Genomic DNA, 16655 nt, shown 5'->3' with positions numbered 1-16655 from the left:
AAGGTCACAGAGGATAAGGATAGAGTAGAGACTCAATACATGAGCAACAAGAAATTGTTAGAGACGTTAGGAAGAACAGTTTTGGTGCATTTTAGAAGATGGAAGTCAGATTGAAAAGGGTCAGAAAGAGAATTTAAGGAAAATAACTTCAGAAATCTATTGTAGCCAGCATGTTTAATGAATCCAGGGGTCAGATAGAGAAAGAAAGGAGACTGGGAGAAAGTTTGAGCAGGAGGCAGTACCAAGGATGGATAGATCTCTCTCTAACTCTTAACTCTTAACTCTAATAGGGAAGATCAAAAGGATTTTTGTCATGGGATAGGAAGTAACCAAATGAGCGAGAGGTTGAGAAAAAGGCACAGGACAAGGAAAATCAGAACATAATAATGTAAAAAATGAAAGAAGGATGGAGTCACAGTGGAATAATCATCTAAGGAAAGTGATGAAAAGCAAATTGCTTAGAAACAGGATGGATCAAGCATGTACTTACTGTGGGAACCATCCTGCATGGGCCACAGGATGGACAAAATGTCCCAACACAGGCTGATCTTTTCCTTCTTTTAGGAAAGAATTTTTCTAGGTTTCTACTAAAAAATCTGCTTATTTGTTTTACTATATGACTTTTTCCTGTTTTTGCCATTTCAAGATGCAAAGAGATGCTCTCTCATACACATGTCATTCTTTTATGTAATGTTAGGAATGACCAACATACTATATTTCAACAAACTTCTTTATTTGCTTAGTAAGTACTCTGAACAATACAGGCAGTCCCCGAGTTAGATACGAACGGGGATTTTCTTGCCCCGGAGGACTGGAGCGGCGGGACGCCTGGTCCCGCCGCCCGCCTCCTCCGGGGCGAGAAAAGCTGCTCCCCGTCTCCCTGGTCTGCTGCGGGAGCCAGCAGACCAGAGAGACGCTGAGGAAAGCGGCGCAGGACCCGGGTCCGGACCCCAGGCGCTTCCAGCTGATCTGGAAGCGCCGCGGGTCCCGCCCCGGGTCCTGCGCCGCTTTGCTCCGCGTCTCTCTGGTCTGCTGTGGGGGACGCAGCCAGTGCCCCCCTCAGCAGACCAGGGAGATGTGGACCAAGCCCCTGTGGTAGAGCAGGTGGGGCGCTGCCGGTTGGTCCCACAGCACTGCTCCTTGGCACTACTGGACCAACCCGGCAGCACCCCAGCTACTCTGTCCCAGGAGTCCTGATTCAGCCGCTGCTGATCAGTTTCAGCAGTGGCTGAATCAGGACGCCTGGGGCAGAGCAGCTGGGGTGCTGCTGGGTTGGTCCAGTAGCGCCGAGGAGCGGCCACGCTACTGGACCAACCCAGCAGCACCCGAGCTGCTCTGCCCCAGGCGTCCCCAAGTTAGCCGCTGCTGAAACTGACCAGCGGCTGACTACAGGAAGCCCGAGGCAGAGTTGCTCTGCCCCGGGCTTCCTGGAATCAGCTGCTGATCAGTTTCAGCAGCAGCTGACTTGGGGACGCCTGGGGTTCTTAAGTTGAATCTGTATGTAAGTCAGAACTGGTGTCCAGATTCAGCGGCTGACTCTGGATGCCAGTTCCGACTTACATACTGATTCAACTTAAGAACAAACCTACAGTCCCTATCTTGTACGTAACCCGGGGACTGCCTGTACCCAAGTTTCCTGCAGGGACTAAAAAGGAGCACACAGCTAGATACATACCATGTATCTAGTTTTTTAGTTAATAAACCTCACACTCAAAAAGGAATAAACCTTTAGCATTATATATAACAATTGTGAACAGAGAATTTTAAAAAGTGCCTAACATAGAATAGGAATGTCTTCTTACTTTTGGCCTTAATACAGTGACACAATACAGGCAGTCCCCGACTTACGCGGATCCGACTTATGTCAGATCCGCACTTACAAACGGGGCTTTTCTCGCCCCGGAGCTCACGGGCAGCGGGTCACCACCTGTGTCTTCCGGGGCGAGAAAGGGTTATTCCGGTCTCCCTGGTCTGCTGGGGGGGGGGGGGTCCAGCAAAGCCGCTGGACCCCCCCAGCAGACCAGGGACACCCGAGCAAAGCCGCCGCCGGGGTGGCTTTGCTCCCGGGCAAACGAGCAAAGCCGCCCAGACAGCGGCTTTGCTCTGGTGTCCCTGGTCTGCTGGGGGAGGAGGTCTAGCGGCTTTACTGGACCCCCCCAGCAGACCAGGGGGACAAGAGCAAAGCCGCAGAGCACGCCCGCAGCGGGACAGCCCAAGCGCCCCCGGGCTGTCCCGCTGCGGGCGAGCTCCAAGGCTTTGCTCCCCGTCTCCCTGCAGACCAGGGAGACGGAGAGCAAAGCCGCGGAGCATGCCCGCAGCAGAACAGCCCGGGCGCGCTTGGGCTGTCCCGCTGCGGGCGTGCTCCGCGGCTTTGCTCCCCGTCTCCCTGGTCTGACCAGCAGACCAGGGAGATGGGGAGCAAAGCCTTGGAGCACGCCAGCAGTGGGACAGCCGCGGCGCACCTGGACTGTCCCGCTGCTCTGCGGCTTTGTTCCGCGTCTCCCAGGTCAGCAGACCAGGGAGACGGAGCAAAGCCGTGGAGGACTTGGGCAGTCCCGCCACCCCCGTCTCCCTGGTCTGCTGGGGGGGTGCAGCTAGTGCCCTCCCCCCAGCAGACCAGGCTTTTCTTGCCTACCTCTGGGGTAGAGTAGCTGGGGGCTGCCGGGTTGGTCCCGCAGCGCCGCTCGGGACCAACCCGGCAGCACCCCAGCTGCTCTGCCCCAGGCGTCCTGATTCAGCCGCTGCTGGTCAGTTTCAGCAGCGGCTGAATCAGGACGCCTGGGGCATAGCAGCTCGGGTGCTGCTGGGTTGCTCCAGTAGCGCCGAGGAGCCGTGCTACTGGAGCAACCCAGCAGCACCCCAGCTGCTCTGCCCCAGGCGTCCCCAAGTCAACCGCTGCTGAAACTGACCAGCGGCTGACTACAGGAAGCCCGAGGCAGAGTTGCTCTGCCCCAGGCTTCCTGGAATCAGTCGCTGATCAGTTTCAGCAGCAGCTGACTTGGGGACGGCAGGGTTTCTTAAGTTGAATCTGTATGTAAGTGAGAACTGGCATCCAGATTCAGCCGCGGTTGAAACTGATCAGTTTCAGCAGCGGCTGACGCCAGTTCCGACTTACATACAGATTCAACTTAAGAACAAACCTACAGTCCCTATCTTGTACGTAACCCGGGGACTGCCTGTACAGTAATTTTACATGATCTCAAAGGTGTATAATAGCAATGAACAAGAAGAGCATGAAATAAGACTGCTGTATGTATTCTAATGGCAATTTATTTTACAAAACAGGATGTTAAGGGAATCTCTTAGGAATTCCTTTTGAAGGTTAACCCACATTTATGAATATTCCCCCCCATTTATGAATATTTAGTTGGATTATTGTAGATATATTTTCTAACATACTCAAAGTTCTATTAATCCTTCCTCCGTATGCATAAGTACTGGTTTTTGTTAACATAATGAGTTCAGGTCATTGAGAAATCCTTGCTCCAAATACTCAAAATGTGGGCCCCGTCTCCCTTCCAAACAATCTAACAAGTCCCTTCTCAGGGCTTAGGGCTCGTCTAGACTACACTGAAGTTTTGAAAGAGGATATGCAAATTATGCAGGAATTTGCATATCTTCTTCCAATATCACTTTCAAAAGCAGAACTTTCAAAAGTGAAAGTAGTCGGGACATGTTTTTTTCCGGCAACCCCCGCTTTTTCGAAAAGCTGCGTAAACCACATTTTTTGAGGAAGAGTGGCTTTTCGAAAAAGGAGTGGGAGGTTTGGTCAAAAAACTGCATCCTGACTACTTTCACTTTCCACAGGAATTTGCATATCCTCTTTTGAAACTTCAGCGTAATCCAGATATAGCCATAAAGTCTTAGCAATTTTCCTATCAAATAGGAAGACCTGTCCCTCTGGAGATGTTTTAACACATTGAAATAGGTTAGAGTTTTATAGTATCTAATGGGGAAAGAAGGATATGGGGAATTAAGTCTCATTTAACTTTCCAAGAAGGCCTCTTTCCTGACATCTTAAATGTGTTATGCAACACCATTTAATTTGGAAAATTAGATACTTCATGTGTATGTATAAGCAAAATGTCTCATTTTTAAGATCTAAGCAGCAATGTATGCCACATACCAAAGGACAGACCCAAACATTTAAAAGTAATATCAAAAGTATGTGACATAAAAAAGCTCAACAGTCTTCTTGAAAGAGAAATACATGAAGAAATAGTGTGTTTTAAAGCAGTGTTTCTCAACCAGTGGTACAAGTACCCTTGGGATACTTGAGAGAAGTCTGGGGGGTACATCAACACGACTAAAATTTGGAGAAAACTGAATTTTTGTTTTAAGTTTTACAGTGCTTTATTATTTTTGTACTTTTTACACCCAAAAATTTCATCACCCGCCTGGCTACAATTAAGTTGTTTAAACAAATGTGTTGCAATGGTAGAAAAAAATGTTGTGTCTGAAAACTGTAGGTACTGGGTATACTTTTTTTTTTTTTTTTTTTTTTGAAAAAGGGGTACTTTATATATAAAAAAAAAAAGGTTGAGAAACACTGTTTTAAAGGACTGTTTCTAAAGTTAGACCAAAGGAAATATTTTGTAACTTACAGGCTTCTTGTAAGAATTTCTCTCTCACACTATCTGAAGTGCAGTTTTTACATGTTTTGATTGCAACAGCCATAGCTGGATTTTCCTGCAAGAGAGAAATTTCAAATAATAAAATGAAGCCAATAACAAATACACTTCTTAAACAAAATATTTTGGGAGGCAGTAACAGATACTTAGCTAAGCACAATATTTAGTTAAAAATTACTGGGAACATGAAAGTGTTCATGAATTAATAAAAATATAAAAGATTAAATATTGATAACTGAGACATTTTACATTACATATTTGTATATAGAACATCCAGTTAAATATGATCCGTTTGAAAGCATTTCTTTTAGTTTATAATAGATAATTATAAAATGACCAGCTGACCTGAACCTTGGCATGCATTCTCTAATATTGCTGAAAAGGCGGTAACACTACAGATACAATGTAAAGTGATGCAGAGGAAACAACTTCCAGCTTTAAAAATGTTTTGGCTTGTACAACAGAGAAGCATATGAAAAGCCACACAGAGGAATGTTTGGGTTTTCACACCCTTTTGTGGGCTTCTGCACTGGGGAAGCTGAACATGATTTTGACTGACTAAAGTCTTTAATAATAACCGTATCATTAATAGGATGCACAGTAGGATGAAAAGTTTCTATTTAACTTATAAACTAAGAAAGAGTGTTAAATGACTATTTTATGAAATAGCCAGCTCACCAATTAAAGCAGACATTTTGAAATTTTTTTGTACAACACACATATTTAAAATCAGAAACAAAATATAGCAGACTCTGGGTACAGAAAAATGAGAATATTGTTAATGCATCTTCTGGGCTAAGATGACATCTTTAATGTTATTTTTCTATGATGTGTTTTATAAATACTCTTTTTATGGGTTGCAGACAGAAGGAGCATCAGTTTTTTTGGGAGGGGAAAAAAAAAAGCTTTAGGATGTTCAAGTTTCATTAGTACCCAAATAAAATGATCTACCAGAAAATATTATTTTGAAATGCTAGTTTAAGTCCAAATTAACCAACTGTGGTTTGCAAAACAAAAAAGACTGACATTTATTTACTTGTGATATTACAGCTTTCTCAGAACAACAGCTTTTTCAAGTCACAATAACAATTGCTACAATGGAAGGAAATCTTGATTATATCTGAGCCAATGCAATTAATTAACATGTTCCAATGCAAAAGTCCTAGTCCTGCAAACATGCAACTCACATGAGCTGTCCTATTGAGTTCACCTATAACTCACATGCTTTTACTTTTCTTCTATTAAATGTGCACACAATCAGGGCCTAAATTATAGACCTACCCACCAGTTGCAGAAATCAGGTTAAAAATTCTTCTTTGCTCAAAATGGGTTCTAAGATAGCCAGGGAACATCATGTTCTTGTTTATAGGGTTGAGCCTCTTACCGCACTCTGAAGTAAATTGAATTGAGGATGCTCAGTGCCTCACAGAATTAATCCCTCTGTGTGTTCATTCCTTTTCTATTATTATTTCTATTTTTACATACAAATGTTACTGGGATAAGGGTAAGATTATACTTTTCTGGGTCACTGGCATCTGTTTCTTAATCTTGCTCCCTTTCAATCCCAGTGATAAAACTATATTAAAATTTCTAAAAAGGACCCTCAGAGAGAAGCACATACATTTCAAAAACAAAAATACCTTATGTAATTTTAAGTTTATTTTATGGACATATTTTTCTCATACCCTGTCATTGATTAGTAGTTTTAGATAAAACTATAAATTATTCAATCATCTACATTACTTTATGGTGTAGCTACTTGTAAATCTAGATTATTTTATTCTATTCTTACCTAAGTACACAGTATGGTTTCTACGGAGGACATTCTGGAGATGTGTATTGTTGTATATTTTATAATAATTAGTTTTATTGCTGAGTAAAAGTTTAAGCCTTTGTAACAAGCAAGAATTCCAAGCTAAAGTGCAAGATAAATGTAGGCGGGACTGTCATAGGGTGAGTTAAATAAAGAGAAAAAGTAGTTAGGAACAGATTTTGGGTGGAGTGGAGTGAGCGAGAGAGAACATATTAAGGATACAGATGACTGCACTCAATCTGCCATTATAATACAAGTTAACCAAATTGAAGACTCTTTGAGTGCAACTTAGTAACTACTGGGAATAAATCAGCTTGATTTTTAGATTCCAAGATACAGCACTCTCATAATATTACTTTTAACAGTATTTTTCAGACTACTAATTTTTCATCTATGATGACATTTCTTCCAAACAAATAGATTATAGCAGGGGTGGGCAAAATCCTGCTCATGGGCCGTATCCAACCTGTTAAGATGTTGGATCCGGCCCACGGCACGCCCTGCTGTGCCCCCAGGCCAATTGAGACTGGGGGTGGGGAAGCACGCAAAGTCTCCAACCTCCACCAGGGGTGCGCGGCACCAGAAGGAACTATTAGCTGTTCAAAATGTCTGGCAGTTCCTTTTAGATGTCGCCACCCAGCTAAGAGGGGGTGGGAGACTCTGCTTGCTTCCCCACCCCCAGGCTCCGATTGGCCTAGGGGCGGGGGAGCGCACCAGGTTCCCCCTAGGGACATAATAGTGTAGTTGATTAACTGATAAGCAAAAGTTTATAGACTAATGCTATAGACTACATCAGTGGTCCCCAACCATTTGAGGTTGCCGGGCGCCAGGGGGCGTGGCCGTTCGCCCGCCGGGCGCCAGAGGGAGGGCCCCCCCTTGCGTGCCCGGGGGCGGGGCCCCCTCCATGGCTGGGGCCCCCTCCAAGGGCCGCGCACCCGGGGCCGGCCCACCCTGCAAGCGCCGAGCACCCGGGGCCAGCGCTCTCTCCCCTTCCCCAAGCACGGTGCGCCTGGGGCCGGTGCTCCCCCCAAGCACCGCGTGCCCGGGGCCAGGGCCTACGCTCTCCCCTCACCCCAAGCGCCGTGCGCCCGGCGCACCCTGCAAACGCCACGCGCCCAGGGCCGGCGCTCCCCCCAAGCGCTGCGCGCCCGGGGCCGGCGCACCCTGCAAGCACCGCGTGCTCAGAGCGCGGGCGGCCAATCCGCGGCGCTCCCGGGGTTGGTGCTCACCGTGCGCCATGTGCCCAGGCCGGCTCCGACACCGCACATGCGCCACGTTTCTGGGGCCAGGCCAGCCCTGAGCACTTGGCGGGCGTACACAAATGCCCCCGTGGGCACCGTGTTGGGGACCACTGGACTACACGCATTTCTCCCCCCACCCCTGCCAGTAAATTTTTTAGCAGGCTGGCTAGCAGCCCAGCTCACTGCTCACTTGTGACAGGTCTGGGACCTACCCCGCTGCGGCTCTGCATTTAAAGTGTATTAGGAGCTAGGTGGGAAGGCAGCCTGACTCAGTTCTGGCTCCTGCCAGGTCCAAGACTTTAGACCTCCCCCGCAACAGGGACTGCTGCCACTCTGCACTGCTGCCCCTTTATCAGAGCAGCAAAAGGCGACAGTCAGCTGGTCTGGGAGGGGAGCTGGTTTTTAACCTGGATCTCCTTGTGGACAAGCTCCCGCCTGGAGCCTTGCGCTGCTATCTCTGATACAGAGGCAGTAGCACAGAGTGGCAAGGGGCTCTTTGGGCGTGGGGCCCGAGCGCGCTGGCTGCGGGTTCCACCCCCGGGGACTATAGAATAGTCGATTAACCGATAAGAATTCATGAGGTTACTCAACTATTCAATTAATCGATATTTAACATCACAAATCCGCCCCCTACCCACTCCCGGCCATGGGTGCGTGCTGCCAGAAGCAACTGCCAGCTGTTTAAAATAGCTGGCAGTTCTCTGTAGGCCAGTGGTTCTCAAACTTTTTGGCATGTGAACCACCTGGCTCAATACAAACCTTTCTGTGGACTACCAGTTGCTAATGGAAACTCACTGTTAATTACATAATTACGCCTGAGACTTTTTGCTAGTCCTGTAGCTAGGCAGAATGATTTAATTTAAATTATTAAACAAGTTAAGTGTTTTAACTTTCTCATGTTAGTTTATCAAACTTCATTTTAAATAAAGTAAAATATTAATTTATGTCCAACACAAAATGTTTTCTTTATTTATGGCAGAGGTAGGGAACCTTTTTTGGATCGGGGATACTGACCCAGAGAAAAACCAGCTGGGGACCACACAAGTGAGAAGCAAAAATACTCCTTCAAAAACCCCCAACCCTCACTGACATGGCCCCCAACCGAGACACTTCACTACTTTGGTGCTCCAGCTGGGAAGACTGAGGTTCAGGGCTTTCCATAGGCCAAGTTTATTTTTCTGGGGTATGGATTTGGTGGATTTTATGTGTTGGACCAGGGTTGACAGTGTGTGGGATAGGGATGGTGGTGTAGGATCTGGGTGGGAGGTGGGGTGCAGGAGAGGGTGAGGAGGGCAGGGTCTGGAAGGGTGTGGGTATGAGAGGGAGTTTGGAGGTGGGAGGGGTTTGGGGGTGTAACACAGAAAAGTGAGAGGGTGAAAATGAGGCCAAATAGCTGCACATCAAAACCCTTGTGGCTGGTTGGTTACTATGTTCCCATCTGTGGAAGGGGAACAAACACTGGTGCCTTTCTGGATTAAGATGGGGATTTGTGGTTCCTATGGGAACTATGTGGCTCTGAAACCAAGAGTAAAAGAAGAATATTGATTCACTTTTATATGTAGATGTTGAAGTTGCTATTTATCTTAAAAATCCTAAGCCAACAAATATTCAATATCATGGAGGGGAGAGGTCTCCCTTGGCCTGGCTTGTTTTCTGGCAATGAAGTATTGTCAGTGTGTGATGGTGCGTTGGGGTTTCCCCGACTCCTGCACCCCCGTAATGGCACGAACAGACTCCACCAGCCAGTAGAACAGAGGGAGTTTTTTGCTTCTCCAGGATACAGCACAGCATAGATGTAATCTGGTTACAGGGCAGGCCTAGGATGCCTCAGCCCCCCTTGAGATGGGGGAGACTGGGCCCCTAAATCCCAGCCCCTTGCTTAGGCTGCTTCCTCCATGATACCAGCCAGAAACTGCCCAACTTCCAGCTCTGCCCCGCAGCCAGGGGCTGTACTCCACCTTCCTCCCTTTGTTCCTTTCCCTGGGAGGTAACCAGTAGAACAGGTTACCTACCTGACCCATCTGCTACTCTGCTGGGCCGTGGTACAGACAGCAGCCAGGGGGGTCACCTACAGCCCAAGCCTAGCAACCAGCAAGGTACCAACACTACATCACACAGTGATTGAGGGGTCAGAGCAGGGGCCGGAGGAGACTGATCCAAGGAAAAGCAATGAGCCCCGGACAGACACAACTCAGAGCTCTGGGGGAAATAACGAATGAGGGTCTGAGCTGCCAGTAGAGACATGCACCAGCATTAAAAGCAGCTACTCTGCTGGAGATCCGGAGAGGAGCAAATGTCCTAGGTCTAATGCTAATGGAGCTAGATTACTGAACAATGTACAGACCTGCCAGCTTTCCTGCAGCGCCTGCAAACGGGCTGAAATTCTCATTCACACAGAATGCTAAGGTGCAAAGAGGATCGTGCTGTAATGGGGGAAGGGAAAAAAAGAAGTGGGGAGTAAAATGCAGTGTCTGCAAAGGAAACCTGTATCCCCCTCACATCTTCCCGCTGCTCCAGCCTTGTTCCCCAGCTGTGAGAATGGTTGTATATCATGGATACTTGTTCTCCAAGATCTATGTAGGCCAGCAATTGATTTTACACAGGCAATTAAACAGTAAAAACATGGAGACATCTCACATCAACAGAAAATCTTACTGCGTAATTATGTATCTTCACTAGTATAGTTATGTATCTTCACCGTATGTACTGAAGTATCTTCACTAGGGGTATGTCTACACTTGCACCCTAATTCGAACTAGGGATGCAAATGAAGGCATTTGAAATAGTCAATGAAGCGGGGATTTAAGTATCCCATGCTTCATTAGCATGATCTTGCCGGCGCATAACTCCGCCCAACAGCTGTTTTGAAAGTGAAAGTGCGCGCCAGGACGCGTTAGTTCCAACCAAACCCCAATGATGTGAAGCCTTCTCCCTCCCTCCCTTCTCGTTCCCCTCCCCCTCCCCATCATGCCCAGAGTAGAGCCACATGGAGCAGTAAGCAGCCTGCAGCAGACAGTCTGTCTCAGGTTTCTGTCCAGTATTTTCTGATTTTTTTCCGGCAGGAGGCAAAAATACCGGGTGCTTACCTGGCTCCACAGGGGAGCTGTCTGGCCCAGAGCATTTCTTAAAGGGGCCATGATGGTTTTTAAAAAATTTTTTTTGCTTAATAACTCTTGGGGTCCTTTTTTTTTTGGCTCAACAACTTTGGACTCCCCCCTTTTTTTCCTCAACAGAATTTTTTCCCCAGTGATTTTTTTTTTGCGGGGGGGGGGGGGGGGGGGCGGTGTTCGGTATTTTTGGTTAAATCATCTGGCAACCCTACCTCTGACTACCTGCCCCAGACCACCACCCAAACTCTCTGTACCCCTTTTCCTCTTCTCCCAGGTCACAACTCCCTCCCAGGCCCTGCACTCCCTTCTACATCCTCTCACAGGCCAAAATCAGATATTTCAAGAAACCTCTGCACCCACAACTGAAGTTCAGACTTCAAGAGAGCTCAGTTTCCATTAAGACACTGAAACAAGAGGCCAGACTAGACAATGAACTCTTTTCAAAACCTGGCCACCAGAAAGTGGGGCATATCATACTGTTCTGTTCCCAAGACGGATAACCTAAGCATGCTGAGATATTATCCAGGTGAAGAAGAAATAGTACAGAGTAGAGTCAAGAATCATGAGTTTTAATCCAGACTCAATCAATGATTTTTGTGTGAGCTTGGCCAAGTCTACTCTACCTTAGTGTTCCCATCTGTAAAATGGGAATAATAGTATCTAAAGAAGTTACTTCACAAAGACACTCAGAGGATTAATGTATTTAACACAACTTTTAAACATGTAAAGCATGATATATGTGCAATGCATTTCATAAATACTATTATATCAAAGCACTATCAATCAATATTAATTCACTCAAATGGACCATATGGAAGACATATTAGGTATGTATGTACATCTCCTGAAAATGTGTGTTCATATTAAAAAAGATACTTACTGGACTCATGTAAACTCCTTGATGTACATCTCCAAACTGTCCTTCACCAATACAGCGTCCGAGTTCAATTCTCTCCCTCTGAATCTCATAATCCCTGGCTGTAAAAATAAAATAGATTTAAATCTCAAACTACTGATGAAAACCATGAGACCCCAAACTCAAAATAACCTACTTCAATGCCTAACATATGAATAACTAAGATTAAAATTTGCTAAACACCAACCTATACAAAAACTGTATACACAGTGGAATCCTCTTAAACAGTTGTTTGAATGGAAGCCCTGAATAAGACACTGAAATCTGATTTACTAAATTAATTACTATGCAATATTTATTTCAATGCAGTAAATACAATGAAATTCTTCTTAATTAATTATGGTTTTTAAAGGAAAAAGGAAAGGAACACAAATAGCTTAGAATAATATGGAATTAATTAGTAACTTAAAGCCATATGTTTAAGAGGACTACACTATGTGGTATTATAGATCTCTGAACCATCAAATGAGCCAAAAGTATTTTTAAAGAGGTGGCTGCAGGGGAAAAATGAAGATGTATAGAAAAAGTAAAACGAATAAGTGTAAAACTCTGACTATCACACTTTTAGCTGTGTACACTTGGCACCAAATTGATATAGAATCTTCCATGATTTATGTAATTTTATTAGCTTTGTTCTTTAGTAGACTAAGTATACCCAAGACAAGAAATGGCTCCCTAGTTCAGCAATCAAATTTATTCAGTTCTGGTTGAATTATATGGTTGGTAATTTAATTTCTGGCAGTGTCTGAAATGGTATTTTTTTCAGCAACAGTGGAAACACAGTGTGAATTTCTACAGCTGTCAATCTCCAGGAGGAGAAAAACTGATTCTCAACTAGCTTAGGTCTCAAGTCTTATAATTTTATGGCATTATTAGTGCTAAGAAATGATATCAGCTCGCTGGAAACCAAAGTGATCAATGTCTTTTCATTTATTCTTAAAATATTGCATTTACCTCTTTAAAATTCCAAAGCTTACCAAAGAATTTGTTTAACTATGGAAACACAATTAAGCCAATCAACACAATGCTTGTTAAATAAAAGTGAACAATTTTAAATTGAAAAACTCCACATCATTTCCAAAATTGCAAGCACACAGAGATCGTTAAAAGAGCTCCTGTTACCTTCATCTATTCCATAGCTTTCTGCAGTGCATTTAAGAGAAAAATCAAACACTCACTTAGAAATATCTTCTTAAAATTAACAAATCATTTGGACAAATATTTCATAATATTTAAAAAGATCAAAAATATTAGTTTAACTAAAATGATTTCCTACCCAATTGATTTTATGCTTATACTAACACAAATCAGGGGTCTGATCCTGCAGTTCTTATAGAAGCTGGGCTCAAACTTTGAAGAGGCTGAGATTTCTGTCCCAATCCAGTGTTGCACGTAAACACATGTATCCAATGGGACTTCTTTCATGATTTAGGTTGAAGGCGTGTTTTAGTTAGTGGTTTGCTAAATCAGATCCAACCTGAGTGCTTAGGACTGCGATGGGCAGCCTAGGCTAGTGAGTGGGTCGTGCAAGCGGCCTTCCATCTCAGTGGGCCACAAGTGTCATAACCAAGACCGTCTCCCATTCAAGGGTAAAATTGTTAACTGCTTTTGCATACCTAGAATTTGTGGGGTGTGCCAATTGCACTGTGGCAGTGCTTTGATTGGATGCAGAGTGCATGGCTCTCACCATTAATGTTGTATGCAATCAGCACTCACTTCACTTTAACAATATCGGTAGGAAAAAATACTACACAGATGGCAAGCAGTGGAATCTGGCAACCCTGCTTTTCGGCAATGGTAAACAAAATGTCTTGCAGATCACACATAAAACCCTGATGGGCTGCATATGTTCTGCAGGCCACAGATTTCCCAGCTTAGGACCTTGCAGGAGCTAACAGGTTAAAGTTTTCATGTAAGTAAGGACTGCATGATTCTTGATATGCAACATCCGTTTTTACAATGAAGAAAATATATCATTTATCATACTTCTTTGTGATTATGGATATTATTCTGAAGGAGATTAATGCAGTGATTTACTATACACTATTTAAAATATATTATTCACTTTCAGGAAACGTACATTGTCTTGTTGCCGAATAATTTCCTCAGCAAAAAACCAATGCTCCGAATGCCTAAGTGGTGAATGAAACATCCCTTTGCTCTGACATAAAATCAGGACGGCGAAGTCATAAATAAATCATATCCTTAAATACATTAAGTATTCCTGAGATTAAATGGGTATGAAATGTAACTATGTCACTGGGTTTTCCCTCCCATCCTTATCTACGGGCATGACTGAAGTGAGTGTTTTCTGCCTTTCCATGTACCAGTTACCATTCTAGTACAGGTTAGCAAGTGATAAAAATTACACAGCAAATCCCAACATAAATTGCAGACAGAACTTTTAACACCAGAAAACCAGATTTTCTTTCTAGGGTAGTTAAAACCACACTTCCAATTTCCAACAATGGCACAAAATAATTTAAGCAGATGGGGTATTAGCCTTTTGCCTTAGAAGACATAAATTCACAAGAGCTGTGTGTTTTCATCCATGTTTCTATAGCTTATCATTTTCCATAAAACTACTGAAGTTTCTCTTATAGGGAGGCTGAAGGACTAAAACAGCAGGCACACTGAAGATCAGGAATGAGGTATCAGGACTGAGCTGTTTAGAGAAGTTTAGAAAGTGCCTGTCTGAATTAGCCTTGCTTCAAATCATTTTTATTAGTCTCCTTTTCCTAAGTGCTACATCATATCAGCACAACTTAAAATTCCGTGTTTTGGTGTGAGATGGCATTTTACTGCAGTACAATGTAGTACAGTAAAATCTGTCAGAATTTGTTTGACTGTCACAGAGACTGAGCCTGTAGGGATGCAGAATTCATGAGGCTTCAAAACATAATCTCGCCTGAAGAACATTTTCTTTGTGAGGCTTTGAAATGCAGATTAGAGCTCTCTCAATCCAAGCAACTTTTCAATCAAGTAGGAAAATTCCAGACTTCATGAGTGTACTTACTTGAGGGCATTGTGTAAGTATCTTCTTCATCTATAATCTCGGCATAGTCATCTGTTTCTGTAAAGGAGGAATGAGAGAATTTCGGGAAAAAGACAAGCTAATACAATGTTTAAAATTTTTTAGCCCAACGTCCACAAATAAAAGCTGCTATGTTATTATCAACCCACTTCACACCACTGCAAAAATGCATTTAAGATAGCATGACTGAAATCTGCTCATGCACAGAAATTATGATGACCTCATTGTCCACTATACTTCAGTCCACATACTTATTTCTGAGGGAGCAAAAGGAGAATGCATTTTTGAACGTATTAGCTCTGTAATTCAGATCAACTAGTCTAACATCATGACTTTACACTAAATAATTTCTCTCGGTATCTTTAACAGGTGATTTTCTGCTAAAAAAACAATTGTTGACAATGGACAGAGACTGCCCACTTTGAGAGATTAAACTCTTTTCTTTTTGGTAAAGTGCAAATCAGCAGGCCTTGCTGTGCCACACAAGCAGTGCTTCACGTGTTCAAGAAAAGTAAAATGCATACTTTTAACTGTGTGGCGGTCTATAGGTATTGAGGTGTATAGATTTTCCTGTTTGTGTAGTGCAGGAAAAATCCCTGGAGCTGGTACTCTTTCACTTTGTAAAAGTTATTTCCTTGATAATCTAAGTTTTCATAGTGTCCTGGAAAGTCACTTTGACAACTAGCCAGATGTTGTTCTTCAAGTTTGTTGGTGAGAAACAGAATGTCATGGATAGGAAAAAATTTAACAAAGTGTCAGTACTTAGAAAGCTAATAGTTCAAGGAAACTGACAGTTCTTTTCTCTCCCTACTTAAACACTTGAGTGTAAAATTATTCCCATTGATAATAATCATTTACAAGTTGGTAAAGAAAGAAAAATACCACTAAAGAACTTATTAAAATTTAATTTAAGGATATTTTGTATATTTTGACATATGATATTGACAATTTGGGTTTTAACATTTATAAAAGTTTAAACGTTTTGAATGTCAGTCTATTGTCATTACATTATTGTCTGACACCTTCCAATTTCCTGCAATTGAGAACATTTAAATACATAAAACAGAAAATTGTTTAAAAATAAACATTAACCATTACAATGACAAAAAATAATGATTTTTTCTGGCAAGCCTGTTCATATCTATGTGATGTAAAGTCATATAAGGAGATAGATTCCCAGCCCCAAAACACTTTCAGTGAGAAAGTAGCTACTCAAGCATTCATTCCACTAACAAGCAGACATTTAATTCTCCCAGAGAGCATAAATTTAACCCATGAAAATGGGTCAACTATCTATGGTAAGATTTCTAAAACTCTATCATAACAGCCTTTTCCTAAATATATATAAAAGTGTCTAGATTTTTTAAAGTAATCAGTCTTTAGTTAGTCTCCTGAATTCATATTTAGGCACCAAATAAATGGCCAATTTTCAAAGATACGAAGCATCCAACAACTTCTAATGATATTAATGGGTGCTGCTGCATGCTCAGGAAAATCAGGCCACTTCCGTAGGTGTTCTAAGCCCAGATAGTCAAGAGTTTACAAGTTGAAAACATTTATGAAAGAGAGAGAGGAACTTTACTGTCAAAATATACGGTGTTCTAGAAGAAAAAAAACACATAGGCAGGGGAATTCCATTAATTTTTCTTTCTTGATAGGTTACTTCCACTCAGGACTCCACAAAACAGCATCATGTGTTGAATATTTGATGGATGGTAAAAGCGTATACTGAAAACATGCAGCAAAGGGAAGAATGATTAATTTATTCATTTTCTCTTGGCTTATTTACTTCTCCCCTGCTACCAATATGATGTTTCTCCAGGATACCAGCCTTGGTTTGAGAAATGCTGATCTTAAGAATTAGCATCCTTTGGAAAATGAATGTTTCACTTCCTATAATATTGATGTAT

The 16655-nt window shown here is 43.2% G+C and overlaps 1 protein-coding gene across 18 annotated transcripts in view; it reads right to left on the bottom strand.

Annotated features, from left to right (window-relative positions):
* PTK2 (protein tyrosine kinase 2) overlaps window positions 1-16655 on the bottom strand; it is a 330274-nt gene that overhangs the window by 63860 nt on the left and 249759 nt on the right. For 12 of the 18 annotated variants that reach the window (XM_075920049.1, XM_075920046.1, XM_075920047.1 and 9 more), the window contains 4 exons: window positions 14728-14784; window positions 12834-12854; window positions 11676-11773; window positions 4605-4689 (listed from right to left, as the gene is read on the bottom strand). In XM_075920049.1, the coding sequence (XP_075776164.1) occupies window positions 4605-4689; window positions 11676-11773; window positions 12834-12854; window positions 14728-14784 (261 nt within the window). The remainder of the gene's footprint in view (window positions 1-4604; window positions 4690-11675; window positions 11774-12833; window positions 12855-14727; window positions 14785-16655) is intronic. The other 6 variants (XM_075920048.1, XM_075920055.1, XM_075920050.1 and 3 more) reach the window with 1 other exon arrangement.

Source organism: Pelodiscus sinensis, chromosome 2 (genome assembly GCF_049634645.1).
Source record: "Pelodiscus sinensis isolate JC-2024 chromosome 2, ASM4963464v1, whole genome shotgun sequence".
NCBI lineage: Eukaryota > Metazoa > Chordata > Testudines > Trionychidae > Pelodiscus > Pelodiscus sinensis.
This window is presented reverse-complemented; position numbering and strand designations above follow the sequence as displayed.